The sequence below is a fragment of the Lithobates pipiens genome, unplaced genomic scaffold (assembly GCF_037356315.1).
Source record: "Lithobates pipiens isolate NorthernLeopardFrog02 unplaced genomic scaffold, aLitPip1_a1.2 Scaffold_18, whole genome shotgun sequence".
NCBI lineage: Eukaryota > Metazoa > Chordata > Amphibia > Anura > Ranidae > Lithobates > Lithobates pipiens.
Window position 1 is genome coordinate 604,539,646 of NW_027507758.1, and position 19,095 is coordinate 604,558,740.

The 19,095-nt window shown below is 42.6% G+C and overlaps 1 protein-coding gene across 1 annotated transcript in view; it reads right to left on the reverse strand.

Annotated features, from left to right (window-relative positions):
* Positions 1-19,095, reverse strand: part of KIF13B (kinesin family member 13B) — a gene marked incomplete in the record, with an annotated part of 350,254 nt that overhangs the window by 274,012 nt on the left and 57,147 nt on the right. The window contains 1 exon segment of the mRNA XM_077489267.1: positions 13,351-13,444. Within this exon segment, the coding sequence (XP_077345393.1) occupies positions 13,351-13,444 (94 nt within the window).

A 19,095-nucleotide genomic window follows, 5' to 3' on the forward strand; every position in this document is an offset into this window, starting at 1 on the left:
ATGGGTTCGAGAAATTGGACCCATGGAATATTTTAAGGCTAGATTGCGCAATCCCATAGCCATTTTTGGATGCATGGGACGAATATGTGGCCTTCAAGCTCCTTCACCTCAAGCTTTTGCATATCATGTGGCCTCTTTCCTTCTCCCTTTCTATAATTTTTTTGGTCCATCTCGTTTGTCTATTTCTCACCATTTTTTTAATATTTTAGCTCTCCTATATACCATTAAACTATCTTTTAACCATTTCACGCTTTATACTCCTTTTGGGTTTTCTTTCTTGAGTTTCATCTTACTACAGTATGCTTTACTATGGGATGACCCCATTCCTGGCTTCTTGCTGTAGCCTTGGAACTGATCACCCCATTAGTTATCTTCATTAAGGCTGCAGTAATGTTCAGCTGTTCTTAATTGTATCACCTATGCAACCTTATACTGCATTCATTTCTAATAAGAACAGGAGAAACGCCGCTCCAGGTGAGATGGGGAGACGACTGCTCCCACGGGTGCAAGCCTCGGCTCGCCTACTGTACAAATGATGTGGAGGAAGAAATTGGTGGCTGCACGCCGGAGTAACAAAAGTCCCTTTATTTCTCTTCAATAAAACAAAAGATAATACCACAGGATGGTAACAAGTGTATTGGTGTAGATGCGTCATCGATGAATAAGCACAATGTAACTGTGGGAAACACATCTACCTGATGCACTGTGGTGTTATACCTTTTGTTTTATTGAAGAGAAATAAAGGGACTTTTGTTACTCCGGTGTGCAGCCCAATGATTTCTAATACTCAAGGTATATTGCTTTGGAATTTTTTTTTTTTTTTTTTTATCTCCTGTTATTTTCTCTTTATTCTTTTTTTTTATTTTTTTACAATTTTGAAAAAAATCTTTAAACAGTTATATTTAAAAAGAAAAAAAAAATACATGATCTGGTGCCTAATTTTTGAGGTTTTCCCAAGTTAATCAATGGAGCTGGCTCCTAAAAGAAATCCTGCTGGCTGGGTTCCAAAATAATTTCTCCACCCCAACCTCACCAATCAGGAAGTACAAAAAAAAAAAAATAGGTCTTCCAGAGATCCATATTGCAAGGTGCAAATGCTGGGGGCTGTCATGTTGAAATTTTTGAAAAATAGTTGTAAAATGTTTGAAAAACCAGTTAAGCGCACAATCCAAAACCGCCCCTATGGCTGTAGCTTGAACCACACCAGAGATCATCAAATCGCTCAGGAATGAACCCCTTGCTACCAAAAGCCTCATCTCAACAGACAAATTAAAATGCAGCAAATCAGCAGACATTAAAACAAAAGGCTAATCTCAAACTACAAAACAAAAAATAAATCTTCTGTACTTTAGGCTTTTTGCATTCCAGAACAGAATGCTCCAAATGTCATGTGATATAACTGTCAACCATTAGCCACACGAACGTAGATCTTTAATAGTGTCACACAACCACAATCAAGATCTGAACTCACTCTCTCCGCACATGTCACATATGTATTCATATTACTGGCAGGCAAACTATGTAAAAATGAGCCAAATCCTTCTGGAGGGACATATGTTCAATTAACCTCAAAGTCAATAACCTTAGTAAGAAGACCGTTCAGATCATGGTGGATTAGAACCGATGAGATGGAGTGACAAGAATGTATCTGCATTCGTCTAGAAAAGAGCACAGCTCTTAAAGCAGAACTCCGAAGACATTTCAAATCTGCCCTTGCAGTGGGGTTCCCCCTCACATGGCAAGGGTGAAATGCTTGTTCTTGCCTAAGGGAACTTGGAACAGTGTCTCTTAAAATAAGTTTTAATGGACAAACTAAAGCCCAACTCACTTTTTAGACCAGAGGCCTCCAAAACAGTGGCTTGCAGGTCAGATGTGGCCCTTGCATGCCCTTGGGGCACTATTTCATCCACTAAAAGCAAGATGGATCATCGTGTACCCCCACTGAAGCCAGGAAGACTTTCTACGTCCAAAGGCCACAGTCCAGCCCCCCTAAAGCTTGAAGAACAATAAACTGGCCCTTTGTTTTAGAAAATCTGTAGACCCCTGCTTTAGACTATTAGGACTCGTTCTAATAGTCTAAAGCCCCTTCACCTTCATTGCCATTCTTCTGGCATATGAAGGTGGCTTGAGAGCCCACCACACCGCTCTGCACCAAGTACAACACGCGGATGCTGCATGCCACAATAATTTGGATGGGTCACATTTGGTGGTGGTCCTGCCTGCTAAACGTGACCTGTAGTATTTTGCTGTGCTGCAATCGTTGAAATTGTGTACGAACATCCATTGCCAACACTGGCAATGTTGGGGCTAAATGTTCAAACCGCGGCTCAACCATTGGTTGTTACCGCTCCACCTGCCCATGTAAACTGAGGCCTTACTGCAACTTTTTTTTGTTTTTTGTGGACGAAAGATTTAAAACCATATGAATCAAAGCTGACATACAACAAACAAACAGTGTCCATTTTGTCGACTAAAAACGACTAAAACATTTTAGTTGACTAAAACAAATGAGATGACTAAAATATGACTAAAACTAAATTGGCATTTTAGTCAAAAGACTAAAATGGGACTAAAATTAGAATGCAATTTTAGTCAAAAGACTAAGCCCCCGTACACACGGTCAGACATTCTGCCAACCAAATCCGTCAGATTTTGTCCGGTCGGATTGTGTCCGAAACTGTTGCATACACGCGGTCGGACAAAGTTGTCGAAAAATCCGATCTTTCAGAACGTGATGACGTAATTTCATTACGATGGGACTACGTTCAGGCTAGTAGCCAATAGCTTTGATGTAGGAATTTGATCTGAGCATGCGTGGCACTTTATCCGATCGGAATTCTCTACACATATCGGACCAGTTTGTCGGAAAATATTTCCAACAAGTTGGAAAATTTGGTCCGACGGAAACAGTTCGATGCATACCACACACAGTCGGCTTATCCGACAACACGGTCCGATAGGACACATTGCGACGGATTCTCCGACCGTGTGTACGGGGGCTAAGACTAAATTGAAATTTAACTTAGAACTTAACGCTGGTCTGTAGTACATGTTCATACCTCAATACCATAAATAATAACATACGAGATTTTCACTCCAGCAGTATATAATAAGTTTGGAAATTGTAAAGAAAGGTTCACTAATGCATTACAATTTAATTAAAATACGACTAAAACTAAAAAACAATTGCAGAAGACTAAAATGGGACTAAAACTAAAATGCCATTTTAGTCCTAAGACTAATGCCGCTTACACACGATCGGAATTCCAGCCAGAAAAAGACCGATGAGAGCTTTTCATCGGAAAATGCAACCATGTGTATGCTCCATCGGAATTTAGCTGTCCGAATTTCCGGCCAGCCAAAAATTGATAGCATGTTCTCAATTTTTCCGACGGAAAAACATTCTATCGGTAATTCCGATCGTGTGTATGCAATTCCGACATGCCAAAAATCACGCATGCTCAGATTCAACTACTAGACAGAAGCTATTGGCTACTGGCTATTGAACTTCCTTTTTCTAGTCACGTCGTACGTGTTGTACGTCACCGCGTTATAAATGATCGGAATTTGATGCGACCGTGTGTAGGCAAGACAGCTTGAGTCGAATTCCGTCGGAATTCAGTTGGGAAAACCATCAGAGCTTTTTCCGACGAGAATTCCGATCGTGTGTACTAAAACTGAATTGAAATTTGCTGCAAAAATTAACACTGGTTGTAAAGCACCCCTTGCAATATGGTTTGTCCCAGATATGAATTTTGCTGCACGGCTTGATTTGCCTGTATATGTGGATACAAAAAAAAAAGAAAAAGAAGGGCATGGGGGATATATTTACTGAATACCATCATTAGAGATAATAACCTCATACAGTTACTAGGATACAATATTATTTGCTATGGTGGGCCTTTAGTTTGTCATCTACTGATCTTTTGGTAGTTTTCACTAAAGATAAGCCATGTTTATATATTTTTTCCAGCTGATGCTCGGTTCAATGGGTTTACTTTATACTAAAACATTTTGCATCCACCAGGCGTGTATTTTCCCAAAGAAGAAAAAAAAACGGTTTTTAAATTGCCAGCGAAACCCTACTGCATATCCATGAAGGGCACAATTTGCATTTTCTCAGCGATCAAGGACTGTGTGGTTATTTTCGGTGGCAGGAATGCAGAAAGATGATACATTGAGACAAAAGGAGGGCAGCTGCCACCTTAATGTAGGTCACTTGCCAGTCTGTTGGCAGTAGGCAGCGTGGAAGCGCATAGGGCTGTACGCTCCATCTGTTTGTATTACAATTAGCCCGAGTCTTGCATATGTTTTCCATACTTGGTTTATTTACTGTTCTGAGTGTCAGTGAGAATCAAGGTTTTATGAGGATACTTCAGACAAAATGTGTCAAGGTTGGACAAACCCCTGACACAGACTACCAGGTAGCCGATTTCGAGACAGGGATGATTTAGCTGGGGCACCAATGACTAAATACAATGGCAAGACTAGGACAATGGAAATCTGGAAGAACTACCAACGGGACCAAGATGTCCTATGTTTTGTTCTTCAAAACTTGAAACTACAGGGCTTCTCTTTTAAGGAGACCTATTACCCTCATCGATGCTCTCCTCCTCCCCTTAACCTCAGTAGGATTTCTCTGGCTCATCCCATCGCCACCACCAACACAATCCTTGATGTGTCCCTCAATTGTACTCCCTCATCCAAGTGTACCTCTTACTATGACTAAATATATCATCCTTCTATTGCCAATCTCGTACATTACTTATCCAACACTTCCAGCCTCCACTTCCCCTTTCCACTAATTAGAAAATACATCTGAGTTATGGTATATCCATTTCTATCATAGTTACGTAGAGTTACATAGTTCGTAAGGTTGAATAAAGACGCCAGTCCATCCAGTTCAACCTGAGTGAGTGTCTACAATTGTCCCTATCCCTGTACATTGCACACTCGCATCAGTCCCTACCCCCAAGGAGCCCACAATCCAAGGTCCCCCTTCATATACTAGGGCCAATTTTGGATAGAAGCCAATTAACCTACCTGCATGTCTTTGGATTGTGGGAGGAAACCGGAGTACCCGGAGGAAACCCATGCAGGCACAGGGAGAACATGCAAACTCCAGGCAGGTAGTATCGTGGTTGGGATTCGAACCAGCGACCCTTCTTACTGCTAGGTGAGAGTGCTAACCACTACACCATTGTGCCGCCCAAATCGTTATAGGAGTTACAATATCACCAACTCTACCTCATTAACACACACTCCGTTCCTCTTTCTCATATCTATAGTCCAGACTTTAGAATACTGACTAATGCTGGCCATAGATGGATCAAAATTTTCAGCAGGGCCTGGACAAATTTCCATCCATTTATGGCCGTTCCTGCTCGAGAGAGAGCACTGATTCGGTGTATCCTGGCAGCAGAGAAGTCCCATTGTCAGAATAGACTAGTGCAGCAGGGAGGATTCCCCATATCCAATTCAAATGTGTGGTTAGGGGAATTCGTTCTTTGGCCAACATCATAATCTATAAACTAAATTAACACACAAGACCCAGGACAAATGGAATTGTAGAGAACAATGCTATCTGTATCATCCTTTAAAATTGTTATGTCCTTGTTCGACTAATATGCATACCAATGTCCATGTTTACCGAGATATTCATATAGCACTGTACAATGCAAGGAGTCTTCATAAATAATAAATTGACAAAAAATAAAAATAAATGTCTGTTAGCTAAACAAGTGAGATCAGCTTTAAAATGGAACTGAACTCAAGAAGTTCTGCCCAAAACTAGTCGCAATACAGACTTGCCATGCTTTGTTCTGCACTGCCTCTGTGTGGATTTGGCCATCCACATCAGGGGTGGCCACCTTGATGATGTGATCTGGAGACAGCTGTGGTGATGATAAAGAAGCAGGAGAGGCAGAGGAAGTACAGCTCCACAAAATAGATTGATGCAGAAAAGCAAGGAGATCTGTGCGCTGCAGGTCCCCAGGTACAGCTTCCTCTTCAGCAAGGAGAACAATGAGCAGCATAGTAGTGTCATCATCAAATCTCATGTCAAATCCAGTGAGGTTGTCAGAGGCAGCAGAGCCTTAGATCAGTGGTTCCACCAACAGGTCACGTTTTCACCTTCTACAGGTGCTTTAAAATCAACATCAATGGCTTAGTATTCAAGATCAGCGAAAAACTGCTTTTATCAGCGAGAAACTCCCAAAATATGGGCTGCTGGGGGTACTTGAGAACTGAGGTTGGAACCATTGCCTTAGCATGCACTCACAATGGCACGGTTGAACTGAACCATGCCTGAATTTGAATGTCCCCCCTTCCCACTGTCCCAACGGCCTGCACTTACACTGGGCTCTAAGTAAGTGTTTCCAGGGACACTTAAATAATCACCTATGCTAACTGAACCATGGTGGTTGCTGCTTCTGTGCTGCTCCATGATCTATGAAGAGTTCTGTGCTGGGACACAATTTGAATTCATACTAAAGCAAACTGGACCGGACCACAAATGAACCGTGCTGGGACAAACTCTTCCAAGTGGTCCCTGGCCTGATTGTACCTAACCGTTCCTGGGCACAGTTTGGAGCACTCACATGATGCAAATGAACTGGACCAATGGAGTGAACCATGCCCGGGCCAGTTTGAGTACACCCCTCAGATCGCCATACCCTGCAGACCGACAGCTATGAGGCTCAAGGCACAGGCAACTATGGGGATATTTTTCAGGAAGAATGCAAGACAAAAAAAAAAAAAAAGTATATCAATAAGGGTACTGCTTAGGACAATCAAGATTTATAGACATTCCCTATAAGAGAGCAGAAACTTCCACTTTTTGAGTTCAGGTCCACATGAAAGTGGTTCGAAATTCTTATTTTTTACCTGCATTTTCTGCATTAAAGTGGAAGTAAACCCTCCTATAATTTTCAGCCAAGGAAGCTGCCATCTTGACCTGTTTAATTTTAAACTGCCATGTTGTTGCACATGTGATCAGTTAGGACACCAGCCATTGGATGGTTTAACAGTTTGGTTGAGAGCACAACCAATGTGACAGTTACATTTCTGGCATGCCGGGAATGTAACTGTTTTTTGAAACTGTTAATTTAATGGGTTTACGTCCACTTTAAGGTAAAAAAACCTTTAGTGGCCAGGATCTCCCCCAGCCCGACCTTATACTTACCTGAGCCAAACCTCCATCCACTGGCTCCTGCTGCTGTCAATCAAATCCTATGACAGGAGGTGGGGCAAAGTGACACAGGCAGCAGGGCTCTGGAGCGAGCCTTCATGACAAGTACCTCCTTAGCAAGCGGTTTCCCGGGGGGGGGGGGGGGGGGGGTGTTGGGAGGGTACTCGGAAGGCAGGAGGAGCCAGGTGTGCCGGAAGGGGACCCCAGAATAGGGGAATTGGGGCTGCCCTGTGCAAAACCATGGCACAGAGCAGGTACAGTAAGTATAACATTACAGTTTTAAAAAAATATCCCAAACATGTTATCACTTTAAATAGAACAACCTTGATGTATTACCAATGTATTAAAAGCCTCTATTTCAATATATAGATCATTTCTCATTACATGTGCTTTGCCGATTCGGTTTGTGCTTTGCCGATTCTGCAAGTCTCACCACAAGTCTCCTAGCCAGGGTCTGTGGTTGAAAACAATGCCTATAAATACTATAAAACCATGCCATAGATGGCAGCTGGAAGTTAAAACTACAGACAAAAACAAAAAACGCCAAATTATAGCCCATACATCAGTACAAATATAAAAAAAGAAAAAAAAAAATAGTCACAAAACAATATAAATGTGATTTTCATTACAATCTTAAAGCGGTAGTAAACCCGCTATTTTTTTTATTTTTTATTTTTTTTAACACCTGCAAAGCAAAAGGCATAATGAGCTAGTATGCACCGCATACTAGCTCATTATGAAATACTTACCTTAGAACGAGGCCCCGACATCTGGCACGATCCACGCCGAGGGAGCTGACATGCTCCCTCGGCTTTTCTTCTGGGTATCACGGCTCCGGCGCTGTGAGTGGCCGGAGCCGCATTATCGTCACTCCCGCGCATGCGCGCGGGAGATTTCATTCCGGCCGGACGGCCACTGCCGGATTTTCAGGCCGAGAATCCCCTTGTGCGCATGCGCCGCTGCAGTCAGTGGCGCATACCGAGGGGAATATCTCCTAAACCGTGCCGGTTTAGGAGATATATTTTTTACCTACAGATAAGCCTTATTATAGGCTTTCCTGTAGGTAAAAGTTACAAAAATGAGTATACAACCACTTTAACCTATAAAACATTTAAAATAGTCACCAATATAACACACTTGCCATGGAAATAAATATGTCTACATATAGAGGATATAAAGAAGGCATCAGATTCTTTAGCTTCTATTGTCTTCTAGGGATATTTTTTTATTTGATTCCAAGGAGGCTCACCAGCCCCAGTCTGGTGTTGGCACGCTCGTACCATTGATGCATGAGGTCAGCCTGGGAATTTTAGCTCCATAACAGACGTAAAGCTAGAATCTGGCTTCTGAAAGAATCAATGTTGGCTGCATAAGGAGGGCCACTGACTTGGGCCAAGTCCCCAGATCTCATCCATAGCCTGGCTAAACTTCAGTCAAAGATCATCAAAGTGCTGCCAGCAGTAAATTCCCCCCACCTTCATCATCTTGTATAAAGCTTCAAGTGACGGGAGAGACAAAGAACATGGTGCAAAGGATTCCATCCTGCTGTCATGCTAAAGGCTTATAGCCTATAAGTTATAGGTGTTCCAAGTAAACCCCTCTGCATTGTTCACTAGACCCCAGATGATTTACAGACACAGACTTAACAATGCCACCCCCTTTATTAGAAAGCAAAGCAATTCACTTACATGTGCTTTCTCTGAAAGACTCAACTTTTTCAAAAACCTGACATTTGACAGATGTGGTACTCATCTAGTGAAAGTTGCTCGGAGATCAGTTCCTACCAATGTACACATGCCCCCAAAAACGACATCTCCCAATGACCTTTTCCCCACACACAGTGTGTGGGGCATGACTTTGGAGAAAAGGCAGTAGAATTGTTTGGCTGGTAAAAAAAATAAAAATAAATCAATGTATGCATGTGGAGAGGGACAGAAAGGAAAGAAAGACAATTCCAAGGGCTGCACAGCACGCAAAACTCTTATACAAAGAGTAGAAGCAGCCTTAGCCTAAACCCCGTCTAGTCCATACCAACGCGTTTTAGCCTGCTCCATGACTAAGCCCCATGGATGTGGGAAATGCTTCAAGCGTGTGGCCTGGGTGGGGTCTAGGTTGAGGCTGCTTCTACTTTTCATATAAGGGTTTTGTGTGATGTGTGGCCCTTGAGAGTTTCTCTTTCCTTATTGATTTCTATGGACCACTCCGAGTGGTTAGTATCAGATGAGGACCTACTGGTGCCTGAAGTGGCAACCTTAATTTCCTTGTATGGGGTCAGAGGGGTCGGGGGATAGGTGAGGTTCTGTAACCGAGCAATGTGGATAGGAGTTCAGTGCACCAGAGGCCCCATGTTGTCACCCCAAAGTTATGAGTTATGAGTTTATGTAAAATACCTGGCATGTTCACAGTTCTCTTGTTGTACCGCAGTGCTTTTAAAGGGATAAAGCATGGGGGAAGTATTCATGTATTCCAGGGATTTACCAAATGTTTTTTTTTTTTTTTTTAATTACATGTGTAGGCGAGCTCTGCTGAGCGATAACAAAGAAAGTATAAGCATCAATGTGAAACTTCCTGACAATCACTAAAGTAAATCACATTTTACAATGGGTAGGTAACATTTCTTTTTTGTACCTGTCTACACCAGAGAGCAACATTACTCAAGCTGGGGCAACAGAAAATAAATGCGTAGGACTCGGTAATTGCTAATTTGATAAGCAGACCTTCCATTGCCCCTTGGCAGGGTGTGCAGCCAGAGCTGGAAAAAAAGACTATCGACATGGCGTATCATATGACCAGCATTCCAAGAATATTTCAGGATTATTTCTTTAGTAATGCCAACTTGAATCTCAAAATGCAGCAGGTGAGTCTGACCTTTCTGCTTGAACCAAATGCTGATGGTTGTGCAATTTTAACCACTAGCAAAACCCCCAATTACTTAAAACTATCTTTGAATCTATATACATGGTTTCCTGACGAAGAAGGCTTAGCCCTCAAAACATGTTGGCTTCTGCTTATTTGTCTTTGGAAATAACGTGCCACACTATAATAATCAAGTCCAGATAGATGTTTAATCTATCTGGACTTGATTATTACAGTGTGGCACTTTATTTGTAGACTTTCTCATCTTCATCACAACCAAAGGTGAATGTAGGAAATACCCAGAGTATATTAGTCGGCAGCCTCACCCTCAGTCCTCAAATACCTCCAAGCAGGCCATGTTTTGGGAATTTCACCTGTCCACAGAACCTCTTCCTTCTATTCAAACCTCACCATCATGGACAAGACCAAAGAGCTGTCGAAGGATGTCAGGGACAAGATTGTAGACCTGTACAAGACTGGAATGGTCTACAAGACCATCAGCAAGAGGCTTGGTGAGAAGGAGACAACTGTTGAAGCAATTATTCAAAAATGTAAGAAATACAAAATAACCATCAAATCGCCCTCAGTCTGGAGCACCATGCAAGATTTCATCTCATGGGTTAAGGATGGTCATGAGAAAAGTGAGAGATCAGCACAGAACTACATGGGAGGAGCTTGTGAATGAGGAAGCTGGGAACCCCAGACTGGATGCTTCCCTTTATCCGACCTCTGGGGCACTATTCCTTCCACTGATGCTAAGCACTATTGCTCCCACTGACACCAAAGGCGGGGCAAAATTGCTCCCACTGACAACGATGGGGTATTCATTGTTCCTTCCACTGATACCAATGATGGGGCACTATTCCTTCAACTGACAGTAGGGCATAATTCCCAACACAGACACCAAAAATGGGCCACGATTCCTCCTGACAGCAATAATGGGGCACTATTGCTTACGTGGACACAAATGATAGAACCCTAGTCTTAGCATTGTCTCCAATGATGGGGCACTATTCCTTCCACTGGCACAAACAATAGGGCGCTATTTATTCCACTGGTACCAATAGGGCACTCCTCTTCCTATTAATACCAATGATGGGACACTATTCCTTCCACTGAAACCCAATAGTAGGGCATAATTCCCAACACAGACACCAAAAATGGGTCACTATTCCTCCCACTGACAGCAACAATGGGCAGCATCACTTACATGGACACAAAGGCACTGGTCTTCCCATTGACACTAATGATCAAGAGCTATTCCTTCCACTGACACCAACAATAGGGCACTATTTATTTCACTGACACCAATAGGGCACTACTCCTCCCACTAATACCAATAATGGGGCACTATTCCTCCTCTTACTGACCACAGGTACAAAGTGATTTTCTTTACTCTATTGACCACAAAGTCTGAGGCATTGTTTACTCCCACTGACACTGGGGCATTTTCTAACCCCACTGGCCACAGTCTGGCTCCCCCCAAAGTCTAAAGGGTGGTAAAACGGCCCTTTGCTTAGAAAATTTGGAGTCGCCTGGTTTAAAGGAATGAGGAAAACAAAACCATTCAGCAAGCTTGCTGGCTCTGGTGAGTCTGTCCACATGAAAAAAAGACTTCCCTTCAATGGCTACCAAAAATCTGAATCAAAGCATAAGAATACATCAGGAGCACTAAACCAAATGGTGAAAGGGTCCAAGGCTCTTCTAATGATCCGTATAATGGTCAAATAATCATAGAACTTTGTCAGAACCCAAGACTCAGCTGGACAAGATTTATAATTGTAAGAGACCAATAAAAGGGACGTGCCAGTATTAACAGAGCATGTACTCTTCTCCGACAGACAATCTTTTATTTATAAGTGAAGGCCTTTTGTAAAAAAGGACCTAATTATGTGTATACATAATACCGTATTTAAAAAATGTGTCTCCGGACAATGTCAAATGGCTTAAAATACAAATCAAAATACAACAGTATGATTTGATTTGTCAATGCACCTTCACTGTAAATACACATCCCTGTCATCTGTCAACAGGCATTAGGAAGACTTCATTACCATTAGCACCGTCACACTTTCGTCTAGATCCTCCAGGTTTCTGTGGATCTCATTAAGGTGGCTGCAGGAGACCTGGTTGAGGGTTTGTAGAGCGATATCACGCGGCCACTCAGGTCTTTGTACCATCACGCTTTTGTCTAGATCCTGCAGGTGTCTGTGGATCTCAATAAGTTGGCTGTTGTAGCTGCAGGAGACCTCGTGGAGGGTTCGTAGAGCGATATCATGTGGCCACTCAGGCCTTAGCACCATCACTCTTTAGTCAGATGCTCCTCCTTATTCGGTAATGGAGTGGAGCTTCTGGAGGGCTCCAACAGTGCAGGGTGGAAATGTGGGAGCATGGACGGGTATACATGCCTTGGGGTTGGCTATGTGCAAACACTGTTGTATTACCCTGAATTCACCACTTCAATAAATCAAAAATGCACAGTAGAGCCTCGTTTAACCTTTTTATGTTTACCAACACATGAGATTAAAGTCCAAATAAACCCTTTAATATAGAATTGCGGTGGAGTCAGACTGCATATGCAGTAATATTAGGGTTACACCGATACAAGTTTTTTTTTTTTATCAGCGAGTACCAATACTTTCTGTCAAGTACTCGCTGAAACCCAGTACCGATACTTTGCGCTCATACAAAACGAATGGGTGCAAATCGCACTGCAAAGAATTGCATGCGATTTGAACAGGAATGCAGTGGAATTCCTGTCCAAATCACATGTGCTTTCTCCCACCGCTTTTGTGTGTGTGAACCCAGTAAAGAAAGCAAAGTGCCAAGTAGTGCAGCAATAAGCAGATTATTTAAATGTTATAACAACTGAATATCTAGTCAAATCCAAATCTGCCATGTCCCCGTTTTGCTGAGAGCAAGCCATAGCCACCACATACTTTGTAATCAGTCCAGTATTTACTGCCTCTAACTTCAAGGGGGCCTTCTCTGAACCCCAAAACACGCTGACTTTGTAATACCTTTGTAATAAAGTCTTTTATCTCATCTTGGAATACATTTATATTTGTCGGATTAACATTTGGTGCGACACTTCATAGTCAAATATTTCAAGAAGCCATGGGCAAACTATAGCATAGAGTAGATGGATTCTGAAAACCCCACAGCATCAAAAGTACCAACATGTGAATGGACATGTCCTGAATGAAGAAGAGTAAGGCGCCCACTGAAGCATCTGCATTGTAAAGTGATGCAGCCTGGCAGTTCACCAGGGCCGGTGTCATGTAGGCACACAGAAGATCACTTACCTGGCATCTCCTTTGGACAAGTTCGTGTTGCTGGGGTAAAGAATGACTTGGTCTTTTTCTACATCCACCACGCATTTTGTATGAAGGTCCACCTCTAAAACAAAGCACACAACACACACTTATTTTAGAGACCCCAGCATTTTAATTATGTGCAAGACAAAAGCAAAACAGAGGAGTACGCCAAGTTCATTATACACCGGCATTTTTCTTAAAGTTATGTATTGGATAAATGTATAAAGTGAAAGTATAGACAGCCCTAGAAAGCATTTTCTGGGCATTCACCAAGTATTTCCTCGTGGTACCAACAGACACCGGATGGAAGTCAATTTCCCAAAAATTAGCAAGTCCGAGCAAGCTTATAAGGGAATAAAAACCAATAGAGATTGGACCTTTTCTCCTCGTGAAGCCTCACATATATGAAATCTTAACCCAATCTTCCCTACTAGTGATAGATCAGGCAATGCATGTCTCATAGCTATGGGTTTTCAAGAGTTCTTTAACAGTAATCCGTGTCCACGAAAAAGTTGCCAAAAACGGTTATAGAGCCATTGGCTTTCAAAGTGCTCTAAGTAGCTGTAGAGCACCCCATGACGAGAAGTAGAGCTAAAAAAACAGCAAATATGGAAGATATAGTTGGTGATTTACAGGAACACCAACGATTTTACACAAGTTCAAAGTTTGGTCAATAATGGGACACTATAATGGTGGGCATAGAAACCTACAGATACCTTGGCTTTTATTGTAATGATAACACACACTTTTTTCTTAATAAACAGGTTCATTTCAAAGCAGGACTTTAGCGAAATGTAAGCCCTTGTGCCCCTGGTTTCCACTTATGGTACCACTGCAAAGTGAGAGGAAAGATCTGCAACAAAAGGTACAGATAGCAAGAAGAGTCAGACACGTTCGCACATTTTGCATCTGAAATTTTGAAAAAGAAGTTTGGCTGCAATTCTACCTTAATTCTTTCCTGGAGAACCTCTTCACAATCTGTATTCTAAATAGATCATAAAAGCTACATGTATTTTACACAGCTTTAATTTATCCTTTCATTGTTCAGTATGTATACTAGGGTTTCTCAAATAGGCTTCCTTCAGAGGTTGCTAGGGGTTCCTTGAGTAATGAGCAATTTCTACCTCTTAGATAAGTCCCCACTGACACCAATGAGCTTTTTAGCTACCTGTAAGGTGGTAATTGTTCCCAATAACCACAAGTGTAAGGACCATTCTTTCCACTGACCACCACACTAAACATATGAGGAGTTGTAGATATAGTAATTTTTAGCAGGGGTTCCCAGAGGCCGGAAAAATATATTAAGGGTTCCTCTAAGTTGAAAAGGTTGAGAAAGGCTGATGTATACTCTCTTCACCCATGCCATCAACCTCCAAGGAGGTCATTCTACCTGGCGAAGGCCTTTTTATATACAATGGGGGGAATTCAATAAAGCTGCTGAGCCACTTTTCTGGCATTAATCCCTCTTGTTTATGTATAGCGCCAAATTCATGAAGCATAGCCAACACTTTTGGTTCTGACAGCGACTCATGCCCCAAATTCAGGTAGCTCTAAAATGCTCCACTTTTACATTGCGTCACATTGAGTGCGCCACTTTTACTTTGCGTCACATTGAGTGCGCCACTTTTACATTGCGTCACATTGAGTGCGCCACTTTTACATTGCGTCACATTGAGTGCGCCACTTTTACATTGCGTCACATTGAGTGCGCCACTTTTACATTGCGTCACATTGAGTGCGCCACTTTTACATTGCGTCACATTGAGTGTGCCACTTTTACATTGCGTCACATTGAGTGCGCCACTTTTACATTGCGTCACATTGAGTGCGCCACTTTTACATTGCGTCACATTGAGTGCGCCACTTTTACATTGCGTCACATTGAGTGCGCCACTTTTACATTGCGTCACATTGAGTGCGCCACTTTTCATCGTGTCACATTAAACTTACCAAATATAAAAAGCAGAGCCAACTAAGACCAACTCTCTTGCCATACAGCGAGAAAAACGGTCTCAGACACATTTTGGAAAAGTGTCTCTCATGCATTCTAAAAAGTGGCGCAGAATAAGCCATATTATAGTACTAGATAGGTACATGGTTTTGGCGCATTCAACACTTAGAAAGCATGAGACATTTTTGCAAAATCTGTCTGCACCAGTCTTTATGAATCCCAGGGAATAGGTCTTACAAATCCTTATTGTTAATTTAATTTTAGCTTCACCTATGGGCCACTGGGTTGTAAATTTGACAAGACCTGAAATGCTAACATTTACAATATGCCATTGATCACCACTATCCTTTTAACCCTCTAGAAACCTTGAAATACATTGGGTGTCTTTTTTTTTTTTTCAATAATTGTAAAGATAAGAGTTTTATAAAGGCCAAGTGTTGTTGAAGGCTTCATAGCACTCCTCATTCTCAACAAGCAAGACATTTTGGAGGGACATACTGACCTATTATTTATCCATAAGTAAGCAGCCACAGGGAACCCCCCAACCCATCATGTCCAGCGCAAGTGCACATCTTCTCATTGATACATCTTTTCAACCTTGATGCCTTCACCTCCATAACATTTCCAAAACAAGCCACTTCTTAACCAAGGGTGCACTCATACTGGGCACTGTTAAATTGAACAGTTCGATTGTTCCCCTTCCCCACTCCTTCACTGGTCTGCACTCACACGGGCTATAAGCAAGTGTTCCTTGACACACTTCCATCATCACCTCTGCCAACCAGATCACAGGGATCCCCACTTCTGAGCCTAGTCATCTATACTTAGCCATTCCTGGGCATGGTTTGGGGCACTCACTCTACACAAACGAACTAAACCAAGGAGGCTGAACCATGCCTAGTGTCTGTTAAAACTGACAGCGTGAGTGCATCCTTAACCCCTTGGCACTGGCACCTCCTAGGTCTTTAAGGGGTTTCAGATGACGGGAGGTGGGTGGGGTTTATGATCATGTGCCCGCCATAATTGGCTGTCTTGCGATCGGGGGTTCTCCGTTAGCAGCTGGTAACTGGGCCGGGTGCGTGCAGGGTACACGCTCTCGCACAGCATGTTTTGCAATATTGCACGCAAATACGCAGCTGCTCAGCGCCGAGAGGCTGCATATTTGAATGCTGTCAGCGCCAAGCGGTTAATCAGTTCTTTCCGATTTCTTGCCTAGGCTATTGCAGCTTGCTCCTCATTGAGCTACCTCTACACAGGCTACCCCCCTTCAAACCATCATGAATGCTACTGCCACTCATCCACCTTACCAACCACTTAGTGAGCTCCACCCATTTCTACAAATTGCTCCACTGGCTTCAAAAAAAATAAAAAAAATAAAATAAAAATATATATACTACCAACATTCAAACCAATTACAACTCTACCCCAAGCTACATCACTAACCTCATCTCAAACTGTCCACTTTACAATAACTCCTGCAGTCTAACCCCCTCGTCACCTCCAAGACTTCTTCAGAGACTCTCCCATTTTTTGCAACTCTCTACCACAAACTGTCCAGCTACCTGCTACTCTGTATGCTTTTAGGCAATCCTTGAAAACTCATCTGTTCAGTAAAGCCTATTGTATCTTAACTTTTACTTTGTCCATCAACTCATCCCTCACCCATTATCCTTTTGTATCACTTGGCTCTCTCTGGTAGGGTCCCCCTAACCCTTTCGTCTTGTATTGTTGCTGTACCGTCTCCCTTAAAGCTCGGCACAAACTGCTGGCACTAGAAAAACCCAGCAAAATAATAATATAAAAAAATAAAAATAAAAAAAAAGGTAATCCAATCTCTGGTCACATCTCTAAAAACCAGACTTTAAACACCTGACACCTTTGGGTCAGTCCGATGTCTCCTGCCCACTGAGTGATAGAAAGCTGGGGCCCTGCTCCTCTAAAGTGTTGGTCCATTGGTTATTAGCACACCACATTCTATTTTGGGAGCCAGCTCTCCTCTGAAGAGAAGAAGCCTTTGTTAGATTAAATAAGTGGCTGTTATCTGTAAGGAGACGCTGTCTAAAATATGTGAGTTATTTCTGGAAGGTGGATGTGGCCAAAGTCATTACACACCCACAGTTCATGGCATGAAAGTCTAAGGAACAGTCATTTTAATATGTTATTATAGAGGGCTCAGGATAACCTTTGTAAAGTAAGATTTACTGCCTTGTTCATTAACAATTCATATGCTTCAAAGAGGCCTTAACAGGCCATTAAGGCTTTGAGAGTGCTGGGATCTTGGTGCAAGGCAGGCTTCCCCACTGTTTACAGCCTATACTTGCCATGTTTGCTAAATTTAGGATTCAGAATTAAAATTTCTTAGTGGTTTTGAACCTTCCTTTTCTTTTTTAATTAAAATAATAAAGATGTTATACTTACCTGCTCTGTGCAATGGTATTGCACAGATCAGTCCTAAACCTCTTCTTCTATGGCCCCCTACTGGCATTTGCACTTCTTCTGTATCTACCCCCATAGCAAGCAGTTTGCAGGGCAGACATACAGGCTTGCTTCCAAGCCAGGCTATGTGCGTCCATAAACACACAGAGCAACTCAGCCCTGCCCCAGCACCCTTCTCATAGGATTTGGTTGACAGCAGCAGGAGCCAATGGCTCCTGACTCTGACGAAAGGGAAAGAGGGAAAAAGGGAAAGAGGGAACAGCACTTGATCAAGATAGAACTCGGGTGAGAATATGGGGTGAGGGGGTAATACAAGTGGGACATTTACCTTAATGAAAAGAATGCATCAAGGTGAAAAATGCCTTGGCTTTTAGGCTTTATAGTCACTTTGAATTTCTTGACTTATCATAACAATGCCCTACTGTATCTTGGGACATAAGCTAATTGGAATATATAGAAGGTATGGGATTCTCTTTTTTTGGTTAATCATACTTACCTAGCTGGATGTAGCATCGATCAAATGGTGCATCTGTCCCATGCCAGCTCTAGGTCAGAGAACCAAGTGATCAAACATCGCTGATTGCTCGCTTCTCAGAGCATCTGTGAGCAGAAACCTGCTGACTGTCAGTCACCACTGTCTGCTCGGCCCCTCCCCTCGTTCACTGGAGTGCTGGGCTATGGAGGGGGCAGGGGCGGCTGGTGTTCTGTCAAAAGGGCCAACTCATCAAAATTGCCAATTACGTTACTTCCGGTTACTCTACAGAAGGGTTAATTGTAGATTTTGATGACTTGGCTGTTTTGACAGAACACCGGCAGCATATACAGTACAGGAGGACTTGGCTGTTTCGACAGAAGGATAAAGGAGGATAAAAGGGTTGTCTCCATCTTGGAGGCGGCCATGTTGTTGGTTATCATTAGTCAGGCCAACAGTGTTCTTTCATTATGTCATCTATCGTACTGTCGATTTTGACAGAACACTGGTTCAGGTGCTCAGAGGCTCGATGTGGGCGGACTTTGAGGACTTCTTCCCATCCTGTGAATCAAGTATTACGGATGTGGTGGTACTGGCTTTTGACTCATTGATATGCCTGCAAACTAAAATTTGCTTGTGAGTGTATTATTTGCTTTCATCCAATAAACAGTTTATGAAGGTAATGCGCTAGGCTGGTGTCCCTTCTTTTGGTTGTTTTGTAGTGTTGCATATGAAGGGACACCCTCAGGCCCTAGGAGGGGGGCAAGGCATGGTAGCGCCATAGTCACAGTCTGGACGATTGGAAACCTATCACCACATTTGAGAGCAGGAGGTCGTTTCTGTAATTCATCAACATAACCACAAGGGAGAGTAT